At 40.2% G+C, this 26,894-nt stretch overlaps 1 protein-coding gene across 2 annotated transcripts in view; it reads left to right on the top strand.

Annotated features, from left to right (window-relative positions):
* Positions 1 to 26,894, top strand: part of SATB2 (SATB homeobox 2) — a 134,571-nt gene that overhangs the window by 31,644 nt on the left and 76,033 nt on the right. For both annotated transcript variants that reach the window (XM_072874513.1, XM_072874514.1), the window contains exon 4: positions 26,449 to 26,575. In XM_072874513.1, coding sequence (XP_072730614.1) covers positions 26,449 to 26,575 — 127 coding nt within the window. The remainder of the gene's footprint in view (positions 1 to 26,448; positions 26,576 to 26,894) is intronic.

The raw sequence follows: 26,894 nt of genomic DNA on the forward strand, positions 1-26,894 counted from the left end.
CAGCTATAGAATCTATGAAATAGTCTGTGGGGGGAAGGTGTTTATCTTGTGTTGAAACTGAGGATGGACCAAATGCTTGAGGGAAAGAATGTATCAAATAATGAGCTATAGATAATACTAAATCTTTTCAAGATCCTGGAAGGAGATGTTTAGGCAGAATTGTGCAGCAGTCAGCATGAGAAAATTGGCATTTTGTGAAATGCTACCGTAGAATATCTTTCAAACATCACTGTTTATGTATCCATTTATATAGATAGCATCAATTACGTATTTTTAAATGTTGATGATGGGTCTAAAAACTACATGCATTACAAACATAAAACTTTCTTTTTCTGTGGCTTGAGCATGGAGAACAAGTCTTTTTTTTCTCAATCTGAAAGCTGTATTTGTTTGCTTAAAAGAATGAAGAATGGTGTTTCGTTGGTAATGTTCACAAAGATTTATTAATATTTTATTGTGGAGCTTTTAAATAGAGGGCTACACATACTAGTTCTTTTTTTTTTTTTTTTTTTTTTGATATCTCTGCTAAAAGAGCATAGCAACACCATGCATTTGCATTTTCTGATCACTAAAAATCCCCCCTACCATAAATGTGTATGTGAAATTGAGAACCTAATTAAAAGATTAACAGCATGTACAGTACTTTACCCAAAAGGCATGTGTTAATTTGTTAAAACGCTAAAGATTTTTATGCTGTCTTTTTTGACGCTATCAAAATATTTTCAGTGGAACTGGTTGAACCTGGTCTCTTTATTATAAATTCTTCTGCAGAGTAAGACGACTTAATTTCATATCTAATTGCATAAGGAATTATAAATTATCTTTTCTAAGAGACCTATGACACTAAAATGCAGAATGAACAAATAAAACTGATTTGTTCTAGTACAAATGAAGATATATGGCAGTATTTTTATTACAGACACCATTTGTTTGGGTTGAGTGTCTGAATATTTTACAATAAGATACAAAGTGCTCTTTGTCGAGCAGTCGTTCTAGTGATGCATCTTAAGGTGTTTTACAACTAATTGCCATGAAACGAAGAAACCCAAATCAACAAAAACCAACCCCACCCGTAAAATAAAACCCTTTGCAGAATGGGATAAATCTGTTCCAAAGGAAATATGTTTTATGGGCATTCATAGAAGCAGCGGGATCTGCCTCGTGGATCAAACATGGAACTTTTCTTTTGTTCGCAGAGGAAAGACCTGTTGATTTCAAAAGCGTGCTTTATGTCAGAAAAAGGTGCCTTGCTGTATGTAAAATGGTAGTTTCCAGCTAGGTAAAGATGCCACAGTCTAGACTAGAGCACACAGGTGAAGGATTACAAGCCTGGTTTGTAGTGGGGAAGCACAATTGATGCGTAGGACTGGAGGTGAGCATTTCCCTGATATAAAGGGAAATGAAGGTCCTGCCGTGGCCCCGTTAGTGCCATGTAAGCCGAGGGGATGCCATGGTGCTGCAGAGTTCGGATTTCCTTCCCTCCTGGGGACTTCTGAAGGAATCTTGAACAAATCCCCCTTCCTGCCCCTGCAGTACAACCAGTAGGTATTCTCCTTTGGAAACAACTGAGTATTTACAAGTAGCAAGAAACATACTACTTTAAGAATTGAATATTACTCTTACGGTGGAATTTAGTAGAAACTGGCAATTATTAAAGATTTGTCTTTTGTAACTACTCTCCATGGAATTTTATTCTGTCATTGAAAGTTTAAAATGGTTTATAGTAAATTTACCATTTTGTACTGAACTGTGTCAGTGTTGGTGCCAAGGCTGTTTGAATGTTACTGAATGTCTATTTAACCAGATTATATTAAACCCTATTACATTATTTAGTGCAAGTATATTGTTCATAAAGAAACAAATTAATATTCTACTGACCTTTCGGGGGTTGAATTAATAAATTTATCACAAGGATTAGTTTGGTATTATATAAAAGAGACGTTCTTTTATTTATTTATCCAGAAGTACTTTTATTATGAAGTTTACTGACACAAAGCTGCTTCTGTTAAGCTGATTGTTATTCCTAGCTACTAAAAGACCAGTGCCAAATTGTCTAAATCCCAACGTATGTATGCATTTAGGATTTTTTTTTTTTTAGAAGAGGGCCAAAGGGACTCTCTGACTTCATAAAAGCAAATAGGAAAGAAGTGTAGTCATTTTTAGCTAGAGGGCTTCCATGGTCTAGTTTGAGTGATAGGAGTGAGGAGAGGAAAACTGCAGCATTTACGGTGAAATGTGCATTACACTTTAAAAAAACATTTATGCCTAATAATCAAAAGTTTTTTCAATAACAAGGTTAAGGAATATTTTTATTATCATAAAAACATGATATTTTTTTGCCTTACTTTTCTGTAGCTCTGCAGTAAATTTTCATTTTGTAAGGACTTTCTGTACTTTACAATTTTGAGTGTGTGTGCAGGGAGAAAGCAAAAAAGAAGAGAGACAGCCAAGAGTGCAAGTGTTTCTACGCTGTTTGTAATAGCGATGTCATGTCTCTGTGAGGGACAGCAGCATGGAGTTCGTTTGGTTTTTTTTCTTTTGGTAGTGTAGTAAGCACCTGTGTCATCTCACTGGGGTACAGCATCTCCCCTGTCCCACTCTTCTCCTTCCCCTTCTTGAAGCGAGGTTGGGATGGAGCGCAGGTACAGCTGTAGTACTGACATGGCACTGTGGTGCCCTGTGGTTGCAACGTGGATTTTGTGGAAGGAGAGGCTGTTGCAAAACAAAATGCACATCAAACATCTTCAGGGTTTCTACTGAATTATTCTCTTTTTTATCTGTGTCTCTTGTGCATAAACTCTAGTTTTTGCATGTAAATGTGAAGGAGATGGAGAAATCTTAGCTGCAGATGGAAAAAAAACCCAGTGTCTTGATATTTAAAAAAATCCAGAATTAGAAGGAGATAAATTTATGTAGCCTTTGCACCATAATAATGTGGAAAGACCTGACACAAAGCCATAAGGCTTTTTTCACAGATTCAGTTGTCTGGAAGTTGTGCAATGTTTAAATGGAATGACTTTTAACAGATCGCAATAAATTTATAAAAAATTATGTTTTCACCAAGGATTACATGATGGCAGTGCTAACTCCCATGCAATTAATAGACAGTGTGTACTTTGTTTTCCTTTTGAGTGCTCAGCATTTCGTCCAGATTTTATCTGGCCACGTATCCAGGAACTGAATATGGATGCAAGCTGCTGTTAATTGAACTGTATTTAGGACTATTAAAACCATCCTATGTGCTGTATGGCAAGATGCGTAGCTAAATTTGCATTTGGAGCAATGTAGCTGTAGCATGCATATCCTGTAGTAGATAGGCAGCCCCTAGTCCACATGTTTTTAGATACAAAATGTAATTGGTTTATGACAAAATAACTTCTTATATCGACATAGCATTTATCTTTTACAAAACTTGCAGTTATTTTCCCTGAGCAGTTGCGAGGTGCAGTTTGTAGCTTCACAGGAAGAAAGATGGAATACGTTCTAATTTTGGCGTGGATCGTTAGCCCATTGAGTCAGGTCTTGTGTTGTAGCAACTTCTTTGTAGAGGAAGACTGGTCCTGGTTTCCCCTGATCTCATACACCTACTGAATGTCTTTTTACATCCAGCTAGTTGTGTGATATAGTATTTAGGGGGAAAAGGATGCTGTCTGATATAAGGAGTGACGAGTTTAAATCTGGAAGCAAAAAAAGCTCCTTATTTCCGTGCTTGCTGGATTGTCTTTTATATAACATGCTTTATAGAAAAAGGACTACGTTTGTACAGAAGGAGGTGCCAGAACGCTAATAGAAGTATAGTAGCTCATCTGATGGGTGGGACAGACTTCTGCATGCTGTTCTGGAACAAAATTAACCCTGTGTGGGAGTATAATACCTAGCATTGTTAATTCTTGACATTTTCGTTTTCTTCCCCATACTTCTGGGGCTCTTGATGAGAGGAGCTTCAGCTTCTCTTTAAAAATTTAATTTGTAGAGATAAAAAATAAAATCGTAGAGGATTCCATCAGAAGCATGTGAGCATGATCCTGTCTTTGGCATGAGAACATAGAACAGAAAAGAATCCAAGCATTTTAATTTGCTGGGAACAAAAAGAAGCTGATTGGTAACTTCGGGATACGGTATTGCTCTCCGAAGTACATTGCTTTGCGGGTGTGCAGGCATGTGACAGTGTGATGGTACGTGGGTCTGTGTCGTTTTCAAACATGCCCGGGGCCTCCTGTGGCCCTTTTGTTATTTCTGAGCCTTTGGCACTGCGTGCCAGTGGGGGATGTGTGGAGATGGGGAAATGAGAGAACTAGATATTAGAATTCAGTAGCAGATTTAAATTAAGCAGAAACCTCAGTATGTTATAAACTTGTAAGGCTATATATACACTATGGCATGTGGCTGGACCATAGTCATGCTCAGCAAACCACTGAATATTATAGGACAGTTCATATGTTTCCTAATTCTTCCCAGAAAAAAGAGGATTTCAGTACTGAGTAATATCTTACTATCCCATTCCTACTATCGGCAGCACAGCAATTCGAACTTGCAAAAATAGCAGATCAGATATTTCCCTGAAACTACATACACTATGTAGCGTCTTACTGATGTTCTGGCAGAACAGCATAGGGATTGACAGAAACTGGGGCTGAAAGTGACTGAAGGGAGCTAGCGGGGTTTAGCGAAGGTTATGAAAAAGCAGTGCTTTCCATTGGGCATCCTACGAAGAGGGAGATGGGAAAGGAAGAGAGCTGCTGAAGCAGGAACTACACACTGAACAGGGCTTTGTGAGCTGGGAGGAGTCCGGGCTGACAGTTTCATTTGGAGCTTTGCTCCCTTAGTAGGCAGAGTTACGAACAGAAGTGAAAAAGCTGGTAGTAGGAGAGGTAGTGTCCTGACCTCTTAAAACTTAAGTGTAAGGTGCATATCTCAGGGTCAAATATTCCTTGCAATGGTGGAAACTTAAATGCAGTGCTCTGGTACTACTGTACTAAGGCCAACAATGGAGCTAGAAAGGTTTGTCTCGGTGTAGAGGCTAAGTGAAATGCAGAAGTTAAACAGGCATCCAGTTGTGTGATGTAGAGTCCAAGATCAGCACACACAGTGCTGTTAGTGTTCATAATTGTTGGTGCTGTAGCTTCAACAAGGGATTCTTTACAAGAAAATTAAGCCGTGTTTTAAGTTACAGCAGTGTAAATAAAGTCTAATGCTTCTGAAGTCAGTGGAGTTTTCGATTTCCACTGATGCAATTGAGGACAGAGGTTGAAACATGATTTTTATTTCCAGACATATCTCAAGCTACATTTTAAAACTTGTTTTATGTGAAGAAGTAAATAATGTGTTGGGAGGCAGGTTGGGAGCATAGGTAACACAGCTTCAGATATGTTTATCTATAGGATCAGCAACCACTGTTGATTGTTTGCAAAGAGCGTGTTTGGGGTGTTGCATACACGTAATTTTTCAGCTGTGTCCTAATACGGAAAAACAAACTCAATACAGCTATTCTAGAGCGAGTTATTTAGCTACAGGAGGGATAGGCCAAAGCCATTTTACTACAGAACATTTTTCCTTATATGAAAGCCCTCCATTTGCAGGATATTTTTTGTTTAATGATCTTCAGAGTAATTTGATTATTTTTTATAATACATTGTAGAAGCTTGGGTTTAGGTTCTTGCTTCTTTATGTGAATACCTGAGACACAGTGACTTAGACTGGGACAACAAAATAGAAATTACCCGTAGGAATCCTCCTACCTCTGCAGAGTCATGGAGAAAGATGACCTGTGTCCTCAGAGGACAGAAGCGAGGGAACTCTGAGACTGAAAGTGGGGAGGCATGTTTGTTTTAATATATGTAAGATTTGACCTCGTTTCAAGTACTTTTCTTAAGACCGGAGGAAGGAGAAAGCTGCAGAGGGTAGGGAGACAGGTGAAGCCTGAGGTTAGGAGGCTTACAGTAGGCTATGGTGTTGCTTTAGTTGTGTGTGTGTGTGTCTGTGTCTGTGTGTTTGGCTGAAGGTGGGGATGGCAACTATCCACCTTTTTGGCAAGGACTGAGAAGTTGGGCTTTAGCTTGACTAATACGTATGCGCATGTAGGAAGGTTTTAAAAGAAGGGGAAAATATTTGTTAATTTGGACTATTTGTGGTTGAAATATCAAACACTTGGATGTAATGAGAGAAATACAGTAACTTTTTGCTTTCAGAAAACTCGTTAGAAGTATTACTTGAAATTAAGAGTCATGTATTTTTGCAGAGGAGCTTTCTTTGTGAGGTTTTCATGTAAAAGCAGGGTTCCCTGTCTAACTGCATCCATAAATCAAGGTGGTGCCTTCTTTTCTTTGGAACTTAAGGTAAAGGGTTTTGTTTTTAAAGCATAAGGTGGTTAGTACTTGTCTGTAGACTTTTAAATAGTGCACAAACGCACAAGATTTTTCTTTGATTAACTTTTTTTTTTGATTTATTAACAAGGTGGTTATGTAGGAACATTCATCAGAAGCTTTAGAAATCATGGGAGATTTATGATGTCATATGATGTCATTACAGCAATAAGCTGCATTGTAAAACTTCAGAGCAACCACTGCTGTACCACCAGGGTGAATAATGGAGCATTCATTCGCTCCTACCAAATCCCAATATCGAATATTCCACAGGCTCTCTTAAAACAGAAATTGTGCCTATAGGAACATGTAGTTCCCAAGTTATGCTTGGGAGGGTGTAATCGGGGTACCTCAAAGATATTTCAGTTCCCAGAAGTCGTTGTGTTAAGACTGCACAAAAGCTACAGACTCTCTGAGGTAAAAGCTCCTCAGAAGGAAGTGGCTGAAAAAATCTTGGCTAGCTTATGGGGAGCTTGTGAGAACAAGTACTAGAGGCCAAATTCTGCTCTGTTACACCATCCTACATTTGGACTAGTGCCAAGGACGAGCTCTTTCCCCGCTGCAACTAGACTGGAGGGAGTACAACTCTGAGGGGTCTGAGCAACCAGTGACTACTCTAAACCACACATAAAATGAGTTTAGCAATCTTGGACTGTTGAACAATGATTCATTTTATAATATGACCACAAAATGTAGCTGAGTTGGTAATGATTGCTTCAAACAGCTCGAGAAACTGAATGAGCAAGGAGGAGTTGGGATTACCCTTGGCCCTACTAAGTGTCCTTGTTGGGCCGGAGGTCAAGGCTTCCCGGTATAGCTTTTGCCCGGGGCTGCACGGGCAGACAGGGGAGAGCTCTGCCTGCCATGGAGACAGACAAAGGTCTCATTCTGTAGGGGTAAACGTGCTTTAACAGCCACCACTGTATACTAACACTTAAAATAAAATGAAAGGAAATGTTAAGTCTGCTGCATGTTACTTGTTCAGGATGTTAACAGCTGTATGGCAAATACATCTATAGTATAGGAGGGAGAGGAAGATACAAGCAAACTTTCACAGCCATCCTTTCATATCTGTAATTACATCCAGACTTAGCAGCAGTGTCATTTCATTTTGCAGAGGAGCGTGGCAGCCCTTGAAGTGAGACTTCTTGGTGTTCAATCCCACACGGCAGAAAAGGTCCATTGTGCTCTGACCTGCTTTAAAACAAACCATACCAAACCATGCATGCATGCTCAAAGAGCCCCCCCTTTGTATAGACAACTGCCATTTGTTGCAGGGGTTGCTATGGCAAACCGGGGCAGAAAATCCTATCTTGTTGTTAAAGCGAAATACTTAAAAATTGTAAGGAGACAGATTTTGAGAATATAAATTAATTAAATGGCAGTAATTGCATTATTGCACTATCTTGCCAGGGAAATAGCTATTCCTGTGACAGTCTATTACTGTGTTAGGTCTTGGAGCAGAGTGTAATTTTTTGGACGTGCTTTAGGTTTTCCAAATCTGTCTTTCTGCTTTTATTTAATTCTAACTAGTGGTAAATGGCAGCTTAGCCCTGCAAAGGTGGGCATCATCCTGCATGCTTGAGTTGTTAAAGCTGTAAGAAGACTGAATAAGCATTTGCAGTTTGGGCTTAAATTGACAGAAGTAAATAACTTTAACCTCACCAATCTGGCCCGAGTAGCTGCTTGATAGCTTGCCCTGTTGGGATCAGTGCCTTTGGATTGGGACAGGAAACATTGGGCTTCTTCCAGATAGGAGTCCTACAGCTGCCTAATGGGCCTTTGCTCCTTGACTGCTGGAGGTGCAAAGTGTCAGGCAGGTAGGAGACTTCTATGGCACATTTTTTCATTTGCAAGAAAAATAAAAAACCCAAGGCTGTTTTATGTTGCTTGCCTTATTTTTTTCCCCTGAGTCCTGGCTACTTAACACCTCTGACCTTACTGCAGTTGTGTCCTTCTGCAAATCTCCAATGAAAGGATGAAGACTACACTTCAGAAACAGAACTGATAAACAGGATGCTGCCTAGCATATTTTTGGTCCAATTAGAAAAGCTGCTTGGAAATATTTTTTACTTTTGATGCTGAAAACAGGCAGTTCTGTATCTTTACATCTATAATAGTTATTCATTAGAGTATTTCCTTAAGTTTTTAAGTGGGACTATGTTATGGCCCTTTGATAATGTTTGGGGAGAAATGAAGACTAAAATGCCCACTTCCCACAGCTGAAAGAGAAATTCAGATTTAAAAGGAGAAAGAGATCAAACCACTACATATGAAGAGAAGTGAAAAATGGTTTTTGTAAATGTTACCTTGGACCATGAAGAGCCTTACTCACTTGACCCAGTGAGTGAAGTCCTTTCTTTAGGTGTTCTCCAAGCATCTTTGGTCTTTGCTCAGTTGATCTCAGTTGATAGTCAGCCTCTGGTTGGCTGAATGTGGGCACAGGTCATTGACTCTGTGTTGATTATGCCAATATTTCCGGTCTTACGAATTGACTACCTGCTGATTGCTTTTGTGTGCACATTAAGAATTGCGCAGCAAGAACATGGCAGTAGCCTAGGATTAACACCTACATCAAAGTTCAGGAACTCTTGAGTCTTCTCTGTTTTGCCACTGCCTATTTGTCTTCAAGAAGTTGTCTTTGGGTGTGCTGCTAGTACAGCTTGCAGCAGTTGGTTGTGCTGGTGAACAAAGGTAAATAATGTGCTTCTGTCAAATTTCCAGAGTTCATTTCAGTGCATTGAGAGTGTCATTTTGTACATTCCCCTTGGGTTCCTGAGTAGGCAGTAGACTGTCCGATGCATCCAAGGAATGGAATGGAATGTAACAAAGTTTCTGCATTGCGGATTGAATTTGATATGTTTGGGAGAGGGACCAGCAGCTTCCCAAATGGGAATTAAAAAAAAAAAGAGAAATGTGAAAATGTTTATAACTAGCTCAAGTCAGCATACTCATCTGGAGCTAGCCAAGTCTAATTCAAGATGCTTTTCATGCCACCGTGTTTGCCAGCTACCTCTTAGACTAAGGCATTTGTAGTGATTCAAGAGTTCAACTCTGTGTTAGAAAAAGAAAGGCACTTCTTGTGGAATATCATTAAAAGCTGAGCCAAGTTTTTTCTCATTTAATATTACTTACTTGAATCCACTGTCTTTCCTAGTATTTTGTGCAGCATTATTCTTTCTTGTTACGTTTATCGTTACTCAGCTGAGAGGTTTTTCACTGCATTACCTGAGTTAAAATGATCTCATGTTCAAGGCTAAAATTAAGGAGTTTTGAAAACCTGGGTATTCTGATTGTCACTAGTGCAGAGATTAGGATGACTGAGTGCTTTGAAAGGGAGCTTTGTATCCACTTATCAGCTTTTCTTATCTTCATAAAAGTGGCAAAGAATCAAATAGTTTTAAAAATACAAAAAAGGTTAATTGAAAACTACTTTTCCATACATGTTGCAGCCATTCCTTATGGGTAAACATATGCATAAAACATTGTAACTACACCCACAACATTCATTCTTATTAGATGAATATGCTTTTTTATACTAACTCTGCATGGTAAGTGAATAATTTCTATCTTAAATTCTACATTTTTCCTCTGTGGTTACAACCAAAATTATACAGATTCCCTGTGTGGAATTATATCCCGAACTACTTTCCCCCAAGGTATTTTTAAACTTTTCGCCTAAGTGACATGCATTATTTTAATTACAGCTCATAACAATTATCTGGAAGCTATTGGTTATTATGTCAGTCTGAGGTGCCACTTAAGTCCTTTTCTTCTCACAATTAACAAAATAATAATTGTTTCAAAGGCAGGCAGGGGTATGAACCCCAATCAAATCCTAGCAGGCATGTCATTATCGTAGCAGGGGAAAGCAAAGGAGCAGGTCCCTCCCTGGGTGAAAGCATCCGGAAGAAACGGGTGGTTGTATTTGTTTTGGCAGACTGAAGCTGTCGTGAGCCCGGAGTCCCAGCCAAAACCAAGTGAGCTTTGAGTTGACTTGAGCCATTTCTCAAATGTTTTTGTGAACTCTCGCTTTTTTTTTTATTCCCCATATTGTTTTAATTATACTTCTCAGTGCTGGGAACATCACACCAGATCTTACATGTTTCGGGATTATTTGTGAAAGGATTTCTCATCAGCTAATAGCCATTATTTCAAAAAATCTTCATTGGTTGGGTTAAAATCTGAGCTCAGATGTGTGATCACATAAGGGAAAATTCCGTGGAGACTTGGTGTGGAATGAAGCCCCCTCCTTGATACTTTTGTCTAACATATGTCACTGTATTAAAAATAATTACTTTGGTTCCTTAGAGGGGAAGAGGAAGGGTTTTTTTAAAACTTGGAATTCTATCTTGAGTAGGCAAATAAACTCCTGAGATTGCTTTCATTTGAAAAGGATATTTTAAATGGTACCTTTTACTTGAATGTTGGCCAGTTTAATTTAGATTATTGCTTCTGACAATTAACCTCGTGTTGGGCTGCACTCGTCTCATTAGCAATGTGGTGAGTGATGAACTTGGATTCACGAGGGCTCAGCCCTCACCTGGGAAACTCACCCGCCAGGGCTCAGCCGCTGCTCTGACAATTAACAAATCCACGTAAAAGCTGTACGTGGAGGGCTGGGGCTGGGGGATTAAACAAATATATTAGTAGTCTTATCAAATTCATTGAACGGTTTTGCCAGGAGAGAAAGTTAAACAGCAGAGGAGGCATGGGCATGGGATTTAAAAATATGTCGTTTTGAGGTGATCTGGTTTTGATATTTTCCTGTTTCAACTTTTTCTAGTTTGAGACAGAATTTCTACTTCAAAATTTATCTGCTTTAAAAACAAGTTTTTAAATAAAATGGGAATAGAGTGATAGGGAGTAAGGATAGGGCTAAATAATTAAAGAATAAAATTCTTAAATTCTGTTTTAATGTAATGCTTCATCTGCCAGGAAATGATCAGTTGATTTGTTTTTCATTTAAGCCAGACCAATTATGCAAGTTGTGGTTTCATGAACTGATTTCCCCCCCTTTTTCTCCCCTGATTTTTATGCACTGAAGCAAAATATCTGTTAGTTCCACAGTCTACTGATCTGTGTTACACAGGGAATATTCAGGGAAAAATGTCATCTTTTGATGGTGATTTGATGAACAAAAGGATTGAAGATAATTTTCTGCAATAGAAATAATGACTTTACCAACTTTGTGTAGTTGAAGGCTTCTCATCTAAATATCATCGGAGAATGACCACTAATGTTCAAACCCCAAGATGAAATACAAAGAATTTTCTGGCATGATTAGGAGAAAGAACTGAAAAAAATGTTTTGGGGTTTTTTTCAAATTTTTTTTTCTTATTATGTTTTTAATTTCTTAGTTATAGCAACATGCCGTGTACCTGTGTCTAAATGTACATACATACGTATATATCAACTGTATAGTGTCCAGAATTAATACAGATAGACATATCTCTATATGCAGGAAGGGGAAAAAGCATTAGTCCCTTAAGTAAGTGTTTTATTTTTTCCTTTTAATGTAAATTCACTTTGCATTTTATTGTATCAGCTCCCTACAAATACTTTACTACTTTTGCTGTGAAAATCAGTAAGGGGAGCATGATTTAAACTGACTGATCTGTTCTCTCCCATTATGTGGCTATGCATATAATATTTGCAGCCACTTAAAAGGTATTATGCATGTTATTTAGAAATAGTTATTCCATTGCATATTTAATAATGTATACACGAAAACTGATCCAGAAGAGACTATATGAAAAAAGATTTGCTCTGGCAGTAAAGTGGGTCATTTTAGTAGAAAAATGAATTTTTATTTTTTTTCTACTTGACTGCAGGGAGAGATGAGTCTGTGCAGCTGGCCAGTTAAATGTGTAGCCCATATGTGCACAGTGAAGAAAGCTAACGCTGAGGTGCGAATGTGACTGGCAGAGATAGCTGTGCCTGCCTGCCGTGTTCCTTTCTCATCTACAAGGGTAGCTTCGCCCTGCTCTGGGAGCTTGCACCTTTGTGTTTTCTGGGCTGCTCTGCGCTGTACAGGCTGAGTGAACATGCCTGGTGGTGGGTACCCTTGGGCACGGCTCTCGTGGAGCAGGCATCCCTCACTCATCCCAGTAGACCACACCCATGGCAGTCTCTAGTGATCTCCTCTTCCTCTTGTTTATAAATTTGGGTAATATGCATGGTGACAAGATGGGAAGAAAAGTCATGACTCAAGCTAAATAGAGTGTAAGTCGTTGCCTTGAGGGTAGGAGGAGGGGATATTAGAGGTTTGTGGTCTGGAGATTTATTCCTGTAGAGCTGGGAGGAGTCTGGCCATCGTTCAGAGACGGGAGCAGCGTGGCGTGGGTGGGAGGAGGAAGGTGACAGTGATGTGGCCCCGGGTGGGTGGGTGAGCAGGCACTGACCAGCAGAGCCGCTTGCCACGAGGGAGTCTCAGCCAGGGTTGAAAGCATCTTGCGGACTATGACGAGTCTGAGCTCTATTTTAGCAGGAAAGAAAACCTATTCATTTATTTGTGAAAATTAAAACTATTTTCTTTGCACAGAAGGAGACCTAAAGGGCTGGCAACAAGGTTGAGACAATTTTCTGGCTGGGGCAGTTGTTGGTGGAGGGTTCAGCTGTCTCACTGAGGCCGAGGGAGAGTGTGCATCGTTCTTGCCCATCAGCCTGTCAAGTCTACCTGTCTCTCGTGAGATATGGCACTGCAAATTCCCTTTCCCCTACTGGCAGAAAACACCTCAGCCATGATAATAGCATAATTTTGCAGTTTTACCAAGATCGCTCTAAAGTTTTAGTTGTGACATTTCGTTACATTTGCTAATTTTTTCCTTCAATATAAAAATTACTCAAAAGATGCTTCAGATATGACATTCCTCTTATTTAAACAGGGCACATGTAGGCACACGACACAGCTGATGGAATATGAAGCCTTTTGTACGCTGCATACGTGGATAAAAGCTGGCTTAAGTCCTTAATGTCTTGAAATTGGTACCTCCATTTCATTGCTGTTTGTAAAGAGCTTATGTTAGCACAGCCTAAAGACAGAGTATTTCCGTTACAAACTGTTATCTTAGTTTCTACAAATTAACAGTGTTCTTTAGGCATTTCCAGATGAGGGGCCTCCAGATTTTCAGTTCCCTTCTTTGGGAATGCAATGAAAAGCATTTCACCTCAGAGTAGGTAAAGGAGGTAACAGAGAGGCCAATGTTTTGGGCCACCAGCAGTAAAATTACTCCTGATGGTGAAGATTGTGTAGAACTTCATTTTTAGCACGACTTGATTGAACAACTTCTCAAATTTCATGAGAGCAACATGTTTAGTGTAGAATGATGTTTCTAAAGGAAGCCATTCCTCACAAAATCTTACAGATTCATCCATAATTTTTCCATTTTATTTAATATTTGAGATTATTGTCCTAGATTACAATTTTAATGGTGTGGCATTGACCTTTTACATCTGCACCACAGTGGTGCTTGGTCACGCTGACTGGGACCCTTATTGCATGAGCTCTTCAAATGAGTTATTCTGTGATAAACTGTAAACCAGGCCATCACCTGTGGAACACGAGAGCTGTTTTAATGCTGATAGGCTCCTCTGATTGGATTTTCATCCACCATAAACTCAGATGTGAAACGGAGAAAGGAGGGTATTTCTGAGGCAGTGGATTTTTCCAGGTGGACATGCGTTACAATGGGTGTTTGGTCCTCACTTAGAGTGCCGCCAATCGAAAAGGCAGGCAGAAAAGCCTCTATTCAGAGAGCTACAGACCTGAAGAAGTGCTGGAGCATCTTACGTAGTGAGTGTGCTGCATCACCTCTTTACTCTATATACTCTTTTTTTCCCCTTCTTTTTTTTTAACTGATTAGAAAAAGAAGAAATTTCAAATGGTTTTGAAGTCTGAATTATTTTAGTATTTTAGGCATCTCAGACTTTTGGGATAATTCTTTAGTAATAAAGTTTCTACTTACTCAGAAAGTCATTATTTATTTCTTATATACCTGTCTTAAGACCTGCAGTACGAAACAACCAATAATACTCCATGTCTCCAAATGAACAACAGACTTTGGGGGAGTAAAGTAGACTTTCATTAAGATGCAGATACCCACAGTGCAACCCATGTCCCACCACCTGAGTGAGTGCCAAGAGCAGGGGATAGTTATTGGCTGTGGGAAGTGACTGTGTCGGCAGAAACCAGATTGAGGCTTTTCCTCCAGGGTGACCTTTGAAATCAATCAGACTGTGAAAACGATAAACCTCCCAAAGCCCCCTCTTTGTGTTGTGCTTGCTGTGCTGGTAGTGCTCCCTCAGTGCTGAGGTTTACTTTGGTTCCCTGGGCGAGTAAGGAGAGGAGAATACATCTGGATTACTGGAGGGTTGTTATGCCTATTCTTTCGGGAATGCATGTGCATGCAGTGTCTTCATCTTCCTACATAAGACTTCGGGAAGTACTGTTATTTATATCGTATTATCTCCTTTACTATGATGTTATTAGTTGAAATCCCCAGTCAATTACTGTGTGTTTGTGGTACAGAGGAGAACGCTGGCAGCGATATAGGTTGTACCTTATGGTGGAATGCATCTTTGGTAGATTCCAGAGATTTTCCAATATTGGTACCATGTTCTGAATAAGACATAATCCCAGTGTATCTTTATTTAACAGTATCCCCCAGAACTGTGATCGGGCCTCTGGATTCCCTTTCTGCTTACACTCATGCAGAAGCTGTGCATATGTGGGCCCAAGACACCTGGGACGTTGGGAGATGATTAGAAATGACAGTCTTTCCTCCCTTTTTTCTTGAAATATCAACGTGGGGGATTTTTTAGCTCTTTGCATTTGAACGTGAGACATAGTTTAGGAAAGAGAAAGCAGTGGTGAGAGCACTGAGCTCTGGAGGAATGGAGTTCTGGTACAGAAATTGCTTTAGTACAGGAGTGTTGGTAGTAAACAACAGTTTCTTTCACCAGAAGAGCCATCATTGGGGCTGTTGTGATAACCTATCTCTTAAGGTGTCTGCAGTGCCACAAAGAAAAAGAGTCCTGAGAGTGCTGGCGTGTTGCCTTCCAGCTTGGTGGGTTGTGACACACTGTGAGCTACTTACTGGAGGGCGGATCTCAGGAGGTACTGGAGCTCTCCAGCATCTCATGAGGGTGTTTGCAGTGCCACCAGTGCTTGGTTTTGGTTGGGATAGAGTTAATTTTCTTCATAGCAGCTCCACAGCTTCTCTATCCTATGATTACATGAGAATCTTAGCTGCTACATAGAGAAGCAGTATACTTCTGGAAATGCTTCAAAGCATGACGTGTGTGTGCTGCAAATCTCCAGATCCAAAAGGTGAATAACTCTTTCCAGTCTTCGCCGTGTGCACAGAAAATTATCATTCAAATTTTAAAAAATAGTTCTTTCTGTCTTTCTATCTTTCAGTCTTTTCGTTTGCAAACTGACTAACATGAAGATGAAAATGCTAACAGGATCCAAAAAGGATCTGGTGGCTTTGTGAGGAAATAGGTTCAGTTCTAGGAAGATGTGGGCTAAGAAAACAAATCTGGGAGCATCTCAGCATAATGTGGGCTCATCAACGGTACAAGGGAAAACTGTTTTTTCTGAGTCTGGTAACAGTTCCTGCTTGCTCTGAGTCATCTCCTCTAGTGGTGAACTACAGTTTTTTTTTTCCCTCCTTTGTTTTCTGTTGATAGGAAATATAGCATAGTTCAGTAACCAGCAAAGCTTTATTTAGACTTGTCAGAAATGCAGAATTGTTTTGCTTTTCCTTGGAAGAAAAGAGGGAGATGAGGAACCTGAGAATCAGGTTATCGACTGAAATGAGTGTCAGTGAAGGCAAAATTTGTATTGAATTTAATTGAATGTATCAGAATTTACAATGTTTCCCAAATTAGGGACTAGGATTATTAAAATGTGTTTTGAAAAGAAATATTGCAACCTTAAAGATACTGTTCTCTGTCTCTCTGTAGTAGATCAACTTGTAAGGGAAGGGTAAGGTTTAATCCTTTGCCTTTTACCTGTTTGTGAGCTATGAGGGAGAGCTGAGCCTGAAGATCAACAAACCCTCAGTCTTTGGTCTATTGCATATTCTTAAATATATGTGTGCATGCACATTTACATATGGATAATTTTGCTTCCTAACAATTTTTTAATATAAAAATGCTAGAATACAAGTCTTACCTCCTTTGTTAACTGCTTCGTGGTGGATCTAGTTCTTAACTGAATGTTGTTAAAGATACTAAGATCAAGCCTATGGACATTGTTTGGTCTTGTATGGATCTGGATATGATCTTACAGTAATGCAGCTACAGAGAGCAAAGGACTTCTGAGGCAAATTGCAGAGGTAACAGCAACTGTATCTTCACGTATTGCATTCATGTTGAATTAGTGGAAGCAGTTGGTGTTTGGGGTTTTCAGCAAAGTCCTCAATCTCTCTCTTTCCTCAGCAATACGTGCTTTTCTATGTTGCTAGTTTAGATGCTGTCCTACTAGTTCTTCAGTTCATGTTGGTTTTTTTCATGGAAGTCAGGAACTGAATGTCTGGTGGGAGGAAAGAAAAGACAGAAGGCAAGCCAAAAGTAGTAATTTAGTGAAAAAATGTTCTGCTAGTCTTTATACAGCGTAAGGAAAACCCCAAAAGACAAAAATCTTAAACTAAAGAGATTAAGCTGTTAAACTACGTAGGCCAAAATACGAATCTGCATTCAGTTTAGGGGTTTGTTTGTGCAGCACAGCATGCTGTGTGTCCTTATTTTTCTTTGGACTTGAGACCCATGAATTTTCAAATCTACTTGTAGTTAACTCAACACAAAGATAGTTGGCTACTGTATGTCTGCAGTCTGAGCCAGGCTTTCTGTGCTCTCTGTAGCTGTGTTACTCTGAGTAGGCAGGATATTCAGATTCATACAAGGCCAAACAATGTCTGTAGGCTTAATTCTAAGCCTATTAGCCTCTACAATGTCCTATTAGCAATGCTCTTTTATAACCTTTAGAATGTGTTTTATGTATTCGGTTGCAGTGACATGTTATTGTGCTTTTTTCCTGCTCAGCGGGCTGTCTTTCCATGTGAAGCTTATAGGCGAGCGTTGAAGCTGGCTGAATTGAAGGAGTTTGGGGCACTGGCATCTTTTTAAAAACAGATACAGGTTTTTCCCCAAAGAAGGAAAACATCTTTGGCCTCTCCCTCTGTTCTCCATTCGAAAACATCACAATATAAAATCCAAGAAAGGCTTCTGGAGGGTGGGGACCAAAGGCTGTCCGCTCAGATGCCTTGTTCTCCTTGCTGGAGGTGTCGTGAGGCAGGTTGTGTTGGTGGCATTGGGCTGGCAGGAAGCTGACAAAGGAGGTTGGAAAGCAAACGTTTGTGTGAAGTTCTGGTCCTTTTACTCGTTTGCAGTCCCTTGTAGGTCATGAGGTAGCAATACAGTCACCGAGTCCAGAATTTGGGGCGAGATGATCCAGGCATCGTTTGTGGCTGTTAACGGAACATGTGCAGTGGAGAAAAGCACCGCCTGTTGAGTACACTTGCAGTCATGTTTCTTAGCAACTGAGGCAAATACACTAAAGCCCCAATTTTCAGCCTGTAAGGCTGAGGTGAAAGCACGTTACAGGTCCCCAGGAGCAGTATCTACCTCTGTTGGCTCCCTGGGAGGCACTGAATTATAGACAGGAGCCGTGGGCCTGCTGCCAGGCTGGGGGATGGCAGAGAAGCAGGCAGTGTTTTGCCGGGGAGCTTGGGACTCAAAGAGAGGCAGCTGCTGTCCAAAGCAAAAGGAACAGTGGTGGTTTTAAGATGGGAAAGCAAACCTCCAGGCATGGGAGCAGCTAAGGAAGCTCTTTGATCAGGGAATAGGCTGAGTTGTGATGCTCCTGGTCTGGATTTCAAAGGTGTTCAGCAGCCACTGCTCCCTGGCAAGGGGCACAGCCTTTGCTCCTGCGCAGCTGAGCAAGCTCAAGCGTTCCCAGGATTGAGCTGGGAAGGATCTTACCATAAGAGTAGAGGTTGCCGAGAAGACAGTCATTTCATGCAAAAATGGGGAGAGTGCCATGCTTTGGGCTTTATGTGGGGATGATGTTAGTGAAGGAGCAGCTGCTGCAATCTGGTGGGCAATGGGGCTACCGAATAACACTGCTGAGAAAAGTCGCCCTGGTGTGATGGTGGCTCTCAGGAGAGGACACCCTGGTGGAGGGCAAAGCTGAGCTCCAGGCTGACAGGGTTGTGAAAGGCAACTGCTAAGAGCTGCTTGGTATCCTGGATGCAGTAGCCTTTCTGTCATGAGTTTTCATGACTGAAAATACTTTGTTTTCATGCCATGGCAGTTATGGTTAGAGGAGTGGTTCTCTCTCTCAGACAAAAGAGAGAAAAAGAGGACTTCTCTCTCTTTATTCATGTATTACTTCTTGCTGTCCAAGGTAAGTGCAGACTTATCCCAAAAATGCTGAGAGAGAGATGTTAGGCAGGGCTAAATGTGGGTTTCCTCAATGGAGGCAATAGTTTCAAAAGTAATACAGAAAAATGTAAAAAACACTTTTTTGGTAATATTTTGTACCTCCTTTGCTTCCTCACCCTTCTATTTATTTGTGGTATTCATGTTCTATCGTATAACAGTTTTAAAAACAATCCCCTGAAGTAAATAACATCAACCTTTTTTTTTTCCCCTTCTGTTTCCTTACCAATTATTGGCTGTTTTTTTCAAACAGAATAGGGGGTTGGAAAATTAAATAAAGACTTCCAAAATAACAAGCTTCAGAAAATTTTATTTAATTTGTGGGTTCATTCTGTTCTCTCTCTCTCCCCCCCCCCTTTTTTTTTTAAAAAAGATCTTTATTAATTTAGTCTAGTAACTTAGTGCCTATATTAAATTAATCTAATAAAAGTCAGGGTCCTCACATAACGTTTCCCAAATGTGAAGCAGCATCTATTACATGAGGCACAATCTTTTTACAGTAAAATGTAAACCCGATATGTAGAATTACAAGGCATCAAACTGTTTGGTGTATGTTATTTAAGTCAAATACTTGAGTACAGTCATGCTGGAGGAAAGGAATGGGCAACACTAGCATTCAAAAAATTAAAAACTCAAACCAAGCTTCATATATCAAAGCGATTTTCATCTGTGAAAGTACTCTGAAGTTCAGCAATTAAACCTTGTAACACTAACAGGCTTTCTATTGACAGTTACTCACATCCATGTTTCTATAAATATTTTAGTATATAATCATATAAATATCATCTATAATCATATAAATACATAGTCTACATTAAAGTCTGCATATTGATACAGATCTGAAAGGCTAGATATGAGTGTTTAAATTGATCAGCTCATAGATGCATTGTTGCACCACAAAATTTCATTCCGTAAACCACTGTTGGTACACACAGTTTATGGCAGCATTTTAAAACAGCAATAGCAAAGACCTCCAGCAACAGCAGTAGAAGTGGCTTTGTGCTTCAGGTAGCTTGGCCGTGCCTTCCCTTGGGTGAAGGTCACCCTTTTGTGCAGAGCCCTGAAGTTGCACAAGTCTCCCGAGCTGGGGTGGAGTGTTCGTCATTCAGGGAGTGTGGGTGTTCCTGTTGATTTGTGGATGTGTACATCACAGTGTAATCACATAGTTTATTCCTGTTCTCTCACTGAATTATTTATTATGGACTGAAATGAGGAAGGAGGGGAATTCTTTTGTATTGGCATAAACATAGGATTATGTTCATTGTGTGCTTTCAATCGCTAAATCACTGATATGTCAATTGGCATAATACAGTCTACCCCACAGGGATGTTATGAAGCTTAATTAATTAATGTTTTTAAAGTGCTTCGGGATCCTCTGATGAAAGGTGCTTTAGAAGTGCAGGGGAGGATTATGCTGATTATGTTTCCCATCTATTACCCCAATATGTCACTGATTGAAATTCAATAGAATAATATGGGCCCCCTTATAATGATGGGCAAAGGCAGTATAACATTTTTTAAATGGCCATAAGATCTAGAAAAGGCAGCTCAATAATATAATACAAAAATTAATATAATCAGGTTTTCTTTTTAATTGTTCCTGTTGCTTTTTTCTCCTTTCTGCTTGAAAAGTCATTCCCTTTTCTGGATTAACAATAATAACTACAAATTATGCCTTTATGTTGCTACAGTTTGATGATATGCTACAGCCAGGGCACAGGTTAGAAGCACAGGCCGAGTTATTACGTACTGCGGGGTAGTGATTTCCTGCAAACTGATTTATGGATAAATAATTCTATGTACTTATTACATGGGACGGGCAGTTTTTAATTTATGTAACAAAGCACAGCTGAACAAAGGAAAATTACATGCTATAGCATGGGGGAAAGACGCCTCTGAAGAGGATGAACAGATGCAATCAATGTCACAAGAGCCTACCCATTTTGTAGGGGGGCCCTGTCAGTAGTGGCTGATAGATAAGTGGCTTGATGGTCCTGGAAGTGGGGTTTTTATTATGTGTTTCATTGAGGTCTTTCATTTGGAGTTGTAAAAGGAATCAAAAGTGTTTGGGTGCTAATGCTAATCTGCAGTTTCTCCTGAGTTTCTGTTGTGTTGAGAAGAGCTGCTGTTAAAAAGTAAGAAGTTTGAAAAAAACTATTTGATTGAACTCACAGCACGGCAGGAAACAACAGTTGCATTCTTCACCCAGCCTTGTGTTTGCAATCGGACACTGTCAGGCTGTGATCCTGTGACACAGGGAAGCGAATGCTGGGACATGTTGTACAGCTCTGGGATGGCCACAGCCACGTGAGGCATGGCTCTGGTCCGGTATAACTCTGCAGAATCAAATTTGCTCAAAACATTTTGAAGGGGTAAATAAAGGAGATCTTATGCTGCGTTGGGCACTGCGTGTTCCCTCAGCCTTTCTGAAGCTCACATAAACACCGTGTTGTTTGCCGTGTCTGACTGTACAGGCACGTGTTCTTGCCTGAGCTGTATGTAACTTGTACTGCCACAGCCTGCAACAGTGCTGACCTGGTGTTAGTGAACACGGAGCTGTAGCGTAAGAAGCAAGCTTTGTAATTCTTCAGTTTCCAGCCTGACTGTGTCCATCAATCCATAAGGAGAGCAATTGTCTGCCTTAATACCTCACCCTATATGAGTCTCAGCAGGTTACATTTGCTTATGCTGTAGAAAATGACAGTTTTTGGTGTTGTGCATCAGGGATTCAAATGGTTTGTCTGCTTAGTGTTGACAAGTGCTTTTCTTAACAATGTTTGGTAAGAAATCAGTATTCTCTGCTATCCTGCTTTTCCTCTTTAGCCAAAGAACACAAAATTCCTTCTCTTTCCCTCTCTGTACATATTTGGGTAAGTATTACTCATGATTCATATTGTAGCTGTCTCCAGAAAAACATTGAGGTGGGGGTGGTGATGCTAATAGGAACTTCCAAAATGTCCTTCATTTGATCCCATGACTTAATTTTAACCCTAGCAGATTAGCATTTTAAATAAGTTGCATTAATCCTGTGTGACATACCTACAGGTATCCTTTTAAGATGTAACTCAGGTATGCTCGTAATTTGTGAAGGGTGAAATAAGGAGTCTAACCACGGTGGGAGCAGGGGGTAGTTTGTGAAGGGAGCCAGTGGCAGCGCAAGGGGTGTTCTGGTCCTGTTTGTTCTGTTTAGCTGCAAAAAGGAATTTGGAAAATACCCCATTTAAAGAGTTTGATTTTACAGTAGTGGTATATTGAAGTGTCCATGAGATGCCCCAGGAATTCCCGTGGGACTATCCAGATAAAAAGTTAACTGCAGGTGACTGGGAGACACAGGACCCTGACCTCATTCTGTTTATGACCAAGAAGTGTCATAGCTAGACTATGATATATATCTATATTCTAAACCCCAGATCTGGCATTCTTAGAATGAGTGTACTGTATGGCTGTCTTTCCATTTGCAAGGACAAATGAGGCTTCTAGTCCATATAGGTAAATAATTTTCTGGGACAGTGTAAGCTACATAATAATGAAAAGGGTTTGCCAGCTTAGCTGTATTTTTCTAGGAAAGCAGCTTTTTGCCTTTTGCTGTTGTTATGCTCCTGATGAACGTAGTTATTCTAGAAGTCTGCTTTAGCCCCAACCTTGCATCCATTCAGTTCACATCTCACTAGGGCGAAGGCTCAGGAATAATCCCGCTGCTTTGGATGCATTACTCTTTCAGGTGATACTGTAAAATAAAGGTCATGAAGATCCTGTGACAAGTTCTGCTGGATATAGAGGTCAGCCATGATGTAGCTGGTCAAGCTTTCTGTTCAATGTATTGTTCTGCACTGACTTACATAGTTATCACTTTCTTCTCCAAAGGAGCTACATTTGAAATGAAACTAAATTGAAAGCACTCTGGCAGGGTGGCACATCATTGGCCTAAGTGGAACAACAGCAGTGAATTGCAGTGGTTGTTATGTATGACCCTGACACTCGAGCTCACAGAAGTTTGCCGCTAGTGTGTTCTGGCATTTTTGTGGGTAAAGGGAGTTAGGCAAATTTAAAACTAGGTTACTCTGTCTTTTTTCCCTATTTGCATTTTGCTGAAGCTGAAGATTAAACTTAATAGAAGACCTGTCTGTAGAAGGACATGCATTCAAGAACCAACAGCCAGTGTGGATGGAAAATCTCTTCTAAAATATGTTTTGGAAAAAAAAAATCTTTTGAGAAAACAGTTTGGTCTGTTCATTGTCTTTAATCGACTAACTGGCCTGGGCTGCATTGAACCATTTCTAGATGAGTTCTTGAGAGCTGTTCTAGTGCATGGCCATTTCTTGAGTGTGTGCAAGCTTTGAAATCTGTTGAACTTTCCATTCAAAAAACTCTTACAAGAAGAGTCCCAAAAGATCATTGACACAGAAAAGAGAACCGGACTCATTAACAGAAGAGTTTTGTGAACTCATGAAAGTGTTCTTTTGGATTTCCTGAGCAGTCTGATCTGCTGCGCATTATCCACACATAATTTTGAGGAGTGATATTCCTGGAGCAGTAGTATATTCATTAATTACACGGTGACCTTTGCTCATTCCTGTCCCCACTCCCAAGGCTCATTTGTGGTAGGATAAAAGCTCAGTCACGCCAGTTAAAGTGATTTCTTTAAAGGCCTGGGCTGTACCATTTGGAGTCAATGAGAGGAACAATAAAAAATGTGTATGTGGAAGTGACTCCTTGCTACCAGACTGTTCTCATCTTGGTGTTGCTGTTACACTAGAAACACTCAGTCCTGGATGAGAAGGAACCATTTTAGGGGGAAAATTTTGGTCCACTCAGAGTTGACTGAGGAGTCATTCAGACATGTCTTCTAGCGTGCAGTGAATACGTTTGCTCAACAAGCTGGCATCATCTTCCCAAATGCAGCCCAAGAGTTGCCTTAAGTACAGTGTCGGCGCCATGAAATAAACCACCTGTGAAGTCTGCTGAGGAGCTGGATGGAAACCATGGCTTCTGGCTATCGTTTGGACCAGCTTAATGTGCTCTGGAAAAAAAAATTCACACGTCGTATCACACCGGCTGAAAAAATAGTGCACATCAGCAGTGCTGTAACACAGAGTAAAGGACTCGCAGCAGGTGTTAACGTGCAGAGGCACCGAGCATTATGGTAACACCTGTGTTTGTCTAAATCCGGCCAAAACAATTTCCTCTCCAGTTGTAGAAGAGGATTAAAAAAAAAAAAAATCAACCTAACTTCCAGTAGTAGCAGACATTTCCTGTAAAGCAATTTGCATAGTATTTCCCATGGTGCACTGTGGCTGCGCTGTGGTTTGTCTCTTTTAAACTTTTTTAGTTTGGGGACATCTTTGGTAACTTCACTGACCCCTGACTGTCTCTTTGTCTCTCGCCAGTGCAGCCAGGCCCGAGCAGTTGCAGATGGTGTGCTCTCTGAGTGCTTTCCTTAATTGAATGAAAAATAAAGCCTCTTGTAAAATATTACCAATTTAGATGTGACTTATGGGGCACATATGATGCTTATTTTTTCAATTACATGAAAACTTGGCGTGGTTAAACATAGGAAACCAAGTGTTCTGTGAAGCTGGTATAGATTTCTGGATTTTTAGGTGATTTTGCTTTAAATTATTATATAGCAGAAGGGGGTGAAGGAAGTCAGCAGCTAAACTGTGTTTTCCCAGCATGTATTTCACTCAGTGGACCCTTGATGCTCATTTCATGACTAATATATGCTGTACTATATGCATTTCTTGTTGTCACCAGAGATAACATTAAGTAAACTATCCCCTTAAGAAAAACAGCTTTTCTTGGCAAGTGGAATATGACTCAAGGAGCCAGCACTGGAGACATACGGTGCTGTGAATGAGTGCTGTGTGTTACTCTACTGGATCTGAGTCCAGGCACTATTTATACTGCAGCATATTCAGCACCAGATTGTTAAATCTTAATACTGAAACAGTGCATCATTTAAATGTTTTTGTTCTGTTTATGTCCCATTTTCAGGCATTGGATATCAAGCAACACTTACTAACTTTTTGTTTCATTTGGACAAGATCCCCCCTTGCCAAAAGCTTTCTAATCTACTCTTGAAATATTAGCCTGTCTGTGCCAGCATGTTACAGTGAAATTTTGTGCCACTGAGGATGAACTAGGTCGCTTTGAGCTTCTTTCAGTGTGTGGTGATAGAATACCTTGCAAAGTAATGCGTCCATGGTATATGCAAACATTTAAGTGCTACAGAAAAGGAGTTGTACAAAAATTATTTCCTCCTCAACCTATGTAGGAAGGGGGAAAAAAATATTCCATAGCAGTTATTTCACAGGCTCATAAGCATTGTGTTCTGTCATTGTCTCTGGGCAAGAAGCTTTGTTTCGCTGTTTCAGAGGTGGTGTTTATTTTATGATCACGTTTGGGAGATCAGGGTAAAAGGCCTTTGCCATGTATTTCAGTTTGATTAGTTCAGAGCTGGTGAAGAACTGGGAGTAGAAAGTGAGGAGGAGAGAGTTGAAGTTTCTTGGCATCACAGCATCCTTCTAGATACCCAGAGAGGGTTCTTGGCGCTCCTGTTAAGGAGGTAGTTTTCTCATCTAGTAGTGTGTTTCTGGCAGTAGAGTTTACAGATGGTCTTTTCGAAGATCAAAAAGTATAGAAGCAGACCTCAAAAGGCATCAGTTTAAATGGGAGAAAGGGTGATTGGTGTCTTGTAGGGCTGCACTGAGAAAAGTTACATGAGCGAACAGCAGGGCAATGGGAACACAGGAGGAGGGAATAAAAGAAGTAGTTGCAATAGTGCAGAACAAGGCTGAACTGCTTTGCTCTCATGTAAGATGGCACTGTGGCTTGCTTTCTTTGGTGTCTTCCTGGAAGTCGTTCCTGGGTATTAGTCATTGTTTTTGGTGTGGGTGGGCCCTCTGCAATTGTCTAAACAGAAATAATACCTCTGCACCAAATGGTTTACCATCCAAGTTTACAGTCTTTGTGACAAGCTCATCCAGAAGAGGTGATGATCCCTATTAAAGAATGAACAGAAGTAGAAATAGGACTTACGGCATTCCCCCCGCCCCCAAAATGCTATTTTGGAACTGTGGTCAGCAGCTTGCAGTTGTTTTTTTCGCAAAGAAAAGCAACCGTCTGCATAGTGCAACTTGTAGCTGGGAGTGAACTCTTCCTACTTTGTGAATTTCCAGTGCCATCCATCCACACTGGGAATCGTACCATGCTTAGGTTGTAACTGTGTGCTGAAAGCCCACACATAGGAATTTTCCTGTTCAAGTCAAAACCAATGCATTTATTTACTTAAGGGTTTTGTAGACTGCAAAATGAGGACTATAGAGTATTTAAAGCTTGTTCTAACTTAGAGAACTAGGCTTTAGTGGGATGATGAAAGATGTGAAGGGAGGAAGCCTCCTGTGCTTCCTTGAAGTAATTTAAGAGCCAGGAACATGTCAGCAACTCTCTGCTAAGAATTTAAAATCTATTCCTACTCTTCCCCATTGTTTGCTTCAGGAGTCAGTACACCTCATCTTTTTGAGCAAGACTGCAATAAACCTCAAGGCAGATCTTGGATCTCATGAACAAACAAGCTTATCAAAGGGTTTAGTAAATGGCTGATAAAATATAAAGTATGAATTTTTTGTTTTCTTTTCAGGAATAATCAAGCTTGGGAGGTGGAATCCCCTCCCTCTCAGTTATGTGACTGATGCACCAGATGCGACAGTAGCCGACATGCTACAAGATGTCTATCATGTTGTGACATTGAAAATCCAATTACAAAGGTGGGTGTTTCTGAACATCTGTCCTTCTCTATTCTCTGAGCTGCTCTGTCGATTACAGCATTACTACAGAGATTAGCACATCCTGTCTTCATTAATTTCTGGTCTTTTGATGAAATGAAAAGAAAAATGAAGAGAAGGATGGGTCACCTGGCAGCTTTTTGGTGCATGTTCCAACTGATTTTGTATGTTTTCTGAAGTAGCAATATGGTAGCAGAGAGGGAGGGGCAGAAACTCAATCAAGTAAAGATATGGGGCCCTGAAAGGCAGACCTTTCCACAATCTCTAGTCTAATGGATTCTTGAGGCCTTATAGTAACTCT

Source organism: Ciconia boyciana, chromosome 10 (assembly GCF_034638445.1).
Source record: "Ciconia boyciana chromosome 10, ASM3463844v1, whole genome shotgun sequence".
Classification (NCBI taxonomy): Eukaryota; Metazoa; Chordata; class Aves; order Ciconiiformes; family Ciconiidae; genus Ciconia; species Ciconia boyciana.